Source organism: Triticum urartu, chromosome 6A, assembly GCF_056163025.1.
Source record: "Triticum urartu cultivar PI428250 chromosome 6A, HENAU_Tu73, whole genome shotgun sequence".
Taxonomy (NCBI): Eukaryota; Viridiplantae; Streptophyta; class Magnoliopsida; order Poales; family Poaceae; genus Triticum; species Triticum urartu.
The window spans coordinates 164,832,085-164,837,964 of record NC_141878.1 but is presented as its reverse complement, the minus strand read 5'-3'; the positions used below and the strand labels follow the sequence as shown (position 1 = coordinate 164,837,964).

Genomic DNA, 5,880 nt, shown 5'->3' with positions numbered 1-5,880 from the left:
AATCGTCTAAGCGAAGTGCAATGCTTTATTGATAGCACATCTTCCATCCCATACCGAACTGCACAACGGACTACATTTTCTAAGGTGGGGGGGGGTACTGGAGTTACTTGGTAGTTGTGCGTCGTTGGGCTTGTTTGTTTTGGGCTGTGAGAATTTGTTGGGTCTGTTGGGGTGTAAGACGCATTGGGCCCCAGTCGGCCTGTGAGCATGGCTGGTTCCCCGTGCCCTAATGTTTAGTCCCACCTCGCCCGCGGAGAGCGCCCTTGACCTGTTTATAAGCGCCGGCGAGGCATCTCTATCGAACTCCTCTGGTTACTTGTTTGGGCGCTTATGCACGGCGCTCGCTGCCCTTAATTCTTTGACATGTGGCCCATGTTTGCCCGGCCCCATGCAACGTGGCTCAAAACGACTCGCCTACTGTGGGCGCACACCTATTACGAGACTGGCTGGGGCCCGGTTGCACCTGGGTGGTCAATTTTTTTCCTTATCTGAAGCATTTTTTCTTTTGGAGTATATATATTCCGTGGTAGTACAAATGATGTCATTTGTACTGCTTACACCAACGTTGAGGACTGCACTGCGCGTACCAAGTTTGTGTGTTGTGCACTGCACAAAAGTTGCTGCAGCCCCTCTCGTTCTACATTTAAGCATGTACTGCACTTCATGTATACACTTTGTGAACCGCCTTATATTTCTTCGGTGAACTGTATTCACGTTTGTTTAGAATGGTTTGCGGATTATATATTTTTAGAAATATTAATATTAATGGCCTTTTTCTATAATTACTATTGTGGACTGCATGTGGACACGTGTGTATTGCTTATTTTTACCATTGTGAACTGCATTAATCTTTCTTTTTTAGGTATGAGTTGTAGTCAGATAACTTATTTTTTTTGTTTAACATTGTTTTTGAATATGTTTTGTATGTGTGTAGTATTTTTTGGTACCACACATTAAATTTTTCAAAGTTGTCTGGACACTTGTTCTAATACAAACTAAGTTCAGCAAAAGAAAATGATCACACGCAAACTGACGATACATAAGCAAACAACAGAAAGAAATTTTGATGATAATTCTAAAACGACATTGTTTTTACAAAAGAAACGTTCGATATGAAGCAATGAACATAATCAAAAAGCTTGCAGACATGGAACAAAGAACAACACAACCACTAAAGTAAAATGAAACTAAACATAGCCCTGATTATTTCTAGTTGCTCTATTGGATTACAACCTTGTTCTTCTTCTTCTTTGCTTCTTTGTCTCTTTTTACCCTGTCCAGTCCCATTATGACATCGTAGATGATTCTCCATGACTCATATGTTGTGAATGCATCTATTGCTGCATACTTGATAAACTTGCCTGGCAGCGGGCAAAATCCCCATAGAGTATGGTCCTCCTTGTGGTTAATTTTTTTTCTTCATGTCATGGTAGTGAATGTCTATCATCCTGCCGGCAACATCAGCCAAAGAGTCAAATTCCTTTTTATTGTATGGGTCTCTCCATTCCACCTGAATATCAATGTAGTTGTCGGAGTTGATCTCCAATCCAGATAGCTTCAGCTTGCTTTTGTCTCCTTCAATGGCGAATCCGACGAAGGTGCACTCACCATTCATGAGGAATTTGTCTAGTTCCATTGGCCTGCAAGATGTTTACTGAATATAGTTTATTTCTTAGAACTACCAATGTTTTTTTGTTTTTTCTAAAACCGAAGTGCAATATGAATACCTGAATCTGTTGCAGTGAGTAGCTGCTAATACTTTGTACATCATAACTAGTAAATCTGATAATAGATTGCATAAACAATGCATGTTTTGTGCATGTTTGTATTCTTGAATTGAATTTCATACATGTTTCATATAGTAATGCTGCAGTTTTCTATTGTTCGGACAAACAATTTGTATTTGGTAAAACAAAATAAAACTTCGTGTATCGCTAGATCATATAATTCAAGAATTGAACTCATGAGTTACATGAAGCCAGATGAAAACTGTCAATGAATTCCTATGCCATGCTTTTTAAAAATGAGAACCAAAGTTTAAATAATGGCAATTGCAATGAAGAAAATTAAAAATCAATATTGACAAGCAATAGTACAGATTGATAGTTATTTTGATCTGTCTTTAGCTGTAGAGATGTGGTAGACAAGGCATTCTTTTTCTACGCATAGCTGGAGCACCGCTGCCCACTGTGGCTTTGACGTAGTGCGTGTACTCGACATCGGCGCCGACTAGTTTGACGGACATTCCGCTGAGCTTCCTCCTGAGCGTGGACAACATCTTGTCCATGTCTTGACCCTTGCTTGTGCAAACGACGTGGAGCTTGTGGTTGCCGTGGAGGTCGACGTCGTGGAGCTCCCTGGTGTACCTGTGGCGCTGCTTGTACAGAGGTGCATACGCCATGACTCTCCTCTGCTCTCTCGTGTTTGTTCTGGAGAGAGAGGTTAGTGAAAGGAAGTGTGGAGAAGAAGATGCAATGGGGTTTTTGGGGGGACGAAGCAGTTGTGTTTTCTCCTCTGCTCTCCTCTGCTCTCCGTGATAGGACGTGGGAGAGGTGGAGCGGGGTGGTAGCGTGGTGGGGCTGTGTTTTTAGTTACGTGGCAACTGTAGAGAGGTTCTGCTATGAGGAGGCTATGTTAGTGCATTGGAAATCCGGAATGTCGTCGCCACTTTTTTCGTGACTAGTTCAGGTATGCACGCAACTATCAGAAAATGTGATGACTGTGTTTTCGGTGAATTTTCCTAGTAAGTGCACTTCTTCGCTATCACAAAAGAACTGCATACGTCCACATAGTGTACTGCATGGAAGTGAATTTTATTCTTCGTACACGGAATTATATCGGATCAGGATTCACACAGATGTACGCACATTTAGTTTTTTAATGGAGTTCTTTATTTTCTCTCTTTTTTAATTTTTAATGGTAATGCAGCTTTCGTGTGGATGGAGGGTAGTGTGGGTAGCGGTGTCGGACCGCTTTGCTTAACTAACAGGGTTGCATTCTTCATTTTAGCCATACTGCATTGTAGTAGAAAGAGAGCTGCATATCAGAAAAAAATACTTCGTGCTTCCACGTGGCGAACTTCATTGTTGTACGTCGCGGACTGCATTTGTACGTTGACTTCGGGCTTCCTGCGTTTTTATTTATTAAGAGCGAACTGTAGTTTCTGCCAGTGCCCACACACATTTTTTTTTGTTGTTATTCATTTAAAAAATGTTTCTCATTTTTCTTTGACATTTTATTTTTGTACTTATTGTTTTTTTAGTGGGCCGTGTTGGGCCTGTGTTCGGGGAGTGAAGACGCATTGGGCCCAAGTCGGCCTGTGAGCACGGCTGGTTCCCGGTGCGCTGTGTGTGCGCTCTAATGTTTAGTCCCACCTCGCCCGCGGAGGGCACGCTCGACCTGTTTATAAGCGCTGGCGAGGCATCCTTATCGAACTCCTCTGGTTACTTATTTGGGCGCTTATACACGGCGCTCGCTGCTCTATGCTCTCGGACCTGTGGGCCCATGTGTGCCCGGCCCCATGCATCATGGCTCAGAACGACTCACCTTCTGTGGGCGCAGACCTACTACGAGACTGGCTGGGACCGGGTGCACCTGGGCGGTCAATTTTTTTCTTTACATTTTCTCTCAAGTATTTTTTCAAATGTAGGGCATGCACTGCTTAGTAAATCACTCGTGCACTACATTGATCAGGGTTATGTACTGCATGTGCACGCATTCCGCACTACACATGTTTGCGCTACATTTTTGTGCACTGCATGGGTAGCATTTTTGTTTATTGTTTTTCTTCTTATGTATCGTTTTTCTAGTGTACAGGTGTGCACTGCTTTGTTGGCCTGTGTGCCCTGCATTCGTCATAGTCCTGTGCTGCAGGTGTACACATTTTGCACTGCATGCATCCTTCTTTGTGTCAAAGTTGTGACTGTTTATACCAACACTACGGACTGCATGACTTACATTTAAGGACTGCATCAGGTGCACTAATTCTGCGTTGTGCATCGTGCGAAAGTGCTTCTCTTGTGCTTCATTTTGAGCATGTACTGCACTTCATGCACACATATTGTGAACTTCCTGAGATTACTTTGGAGAACTGCATTCACTTTTATTTAGAATGGTCTGCGGATTATAATTTTCTAGAAATAATTATTTAATGATCTGCGGTTAGTTCATGGGAAATGCTGCAGTCAAAGTACACCTTTTTGGGGTCCTTTTTGTTTGGTAACATAAGCCTTTATTGATTGTCCTTCATTCTTGGTAACATAATTTTCATTAACTCCCCTTTAACTTTCAGTTTTGACCTTTTTGCATTCCTCTTCTATAAATGTAGACCAACTTCTACCCTTCCTTTGTAGTTCATTTCTCCTCTAGCCGCAACTTTTCTCCTTTCTCCAGCCTCTCTTTATTTTTTTCCTTTTCTAGTTTTTTTTCCGATGGCTCCAGGCCCCTGCGTGAATCTCTCCTGCTGTGGCGTTGTGGTCTGCCGACGCACTGCAATTGCTCAGCTTGCTCGCAGGCCCGTCGTGCTCGTCGTGGGGGCAAGGTCTCGTGCCGAGCTGGGCAAGCGGAGCAGCTTGCATATGGCATAGTATTCACGGAAGGATCAGATATGGGCCACATCAACGTTGTTGCGTTCTATTCCGCCCTGCTTCGCCGTGGCCTTGGCCGCACAAGTCCTTTTGTCCATCAGCTTACACCAACAGATGTGGAGACTCACTACAAGATGGCATTTTTCACTTGATCTGATTTTTTCTTTGTGTTTTGTATTTTTTTGTATAATTCCATACTAGTCTGAACTTCTAGTTTTTTAGGAACACACTTATTTTGTTTTATTGAAGTGTACTGCACTGTGTACTTATATCTTGTTTTTATTTTTTGACTTGTGTGCATGGAGCTCGTGTTTTAGTTTGCGTGGTTACAATATGTGAACTGCTTAGATATTAGATGAGCACTACTAGTTTCCATAATTTTCCCCGCTTGTACGGTGTGGTAGTCTCAAGAACTTCATGGTAGTTAGAAGCATACTGCTTGTTTGCAAGTTCCGTACTGCATATTAGATTGCGTTTAATATGTACTGGTTGTTGGACTGTTGTACACTTCATCTAGCTCGTGTCTGTATTGTGTGTAGGTTTTTACTGGTCCGTGCAAAGTATGAGAATTGTACTGCTAGTATCGTTGCCAAACAGTTTTTTTTTGCAGAAAATCCCCCAACGAGCTGTTAGGTATCTCCGGCTCAAGAAGAAGGGAATTCTCCAAGTTGTTCTTGGTAATGGACACCTGAAACCAGCCAAGTACCGTGTAGGCGTTGACGGGCGGTTGTGTCCGCAGAAGGCTGGAAGGAATTTGTCATTGATAGTGGCCTAAAGTCTGAGCAAGTTGTTATCCTCAACTTCTTTGAACTCGAGGATCGTACGGTTAGAATCACGTTTGACGTGATTGGTTAAGGTTATGAGGTTGATTTGTAATAAGTACTTTTGCATGTCGAACGCTTCATCTTTTGATGTGTTTTGTAATAAGTACTTTGTTATCTGAACTGCTTCAATTATTATTCAGAACTTCGTGATGCCAGTGAGCTAACTACATTTTTTTCATGGGTTTGTGGATCGAAATGTGTCAATGTTTACCCTAGACTGCTATATATATATGGTATACTCTATACATCATTTCTCTTTACATGGTTTAGTTGAATAACTCATAGTCAGCGGGAAATTTGTGTTCACACAAAATTTTAAACTGATACATAAGTCATACAGATAAGCAAACTGCTATGTATATGATTAATTTATTGAAGTCCATCTATTTGTTCGTTAACCTGTTGCTTCTTCGTGGTGACTGGAGCGTGTCTAATGTCGCACTTTCTTTTGTTTTCCGTGGCGGTGTTGC

General features: G+C 42.1%; 1 protein-coding gene across 1 annotated transcript; it reads right to left on the bottom strand.

Annotated features, from left to right (window-relative positions):
- Window positions 1–1,405: 1,405 nt before the first annotated feature.
- On the bottom strand, window positions 1,406–2,401 carry LOC147964593 (uncharacterized). The gene is made up of 3 exons (XM_087530046.1): window positions 2,164–2,401; window positions 1,728–1,782; window positions 1,406–1,640 (listed from the first exon to the last, which is right to left on the bottom strand). Exons 1-3 carry the CDS (start codon window positions 2,399–2,401, stop codon window positions 1,406–1,408), a joined length of 528 nt encoding a protein of 175 aa, XP_087386172.1.
- Between the last annotated feature and the right edge of the window lie 3,479 nt (window positions 2,402–5,880).

Excerpts from the sequence above, each read along its gene's own strand:
- LOC147964593 (XM_087530046.1), bottom strand. The coding sequence starts at position 2,401 with ATGGCGTATGCACCTCTGTACAAGCAGCGCCACAGGTACACCAGGGAG. Across the intron at positions 1,783-2,163 it reads CAGCGGTGCTCCAGCTATGC|ATTTACTAGTTATGATGTAC; the intron begins GTAGAAAAAGAA and ends ATCTATTATCAG. Across the intron at positions 1,641-1,727 it reads ACTCACTGCAACAGATTCAG|GCCAATGGAACTAGACAAAT; the intron begins GTATTCATATTG and ends AACATCTTGCAG.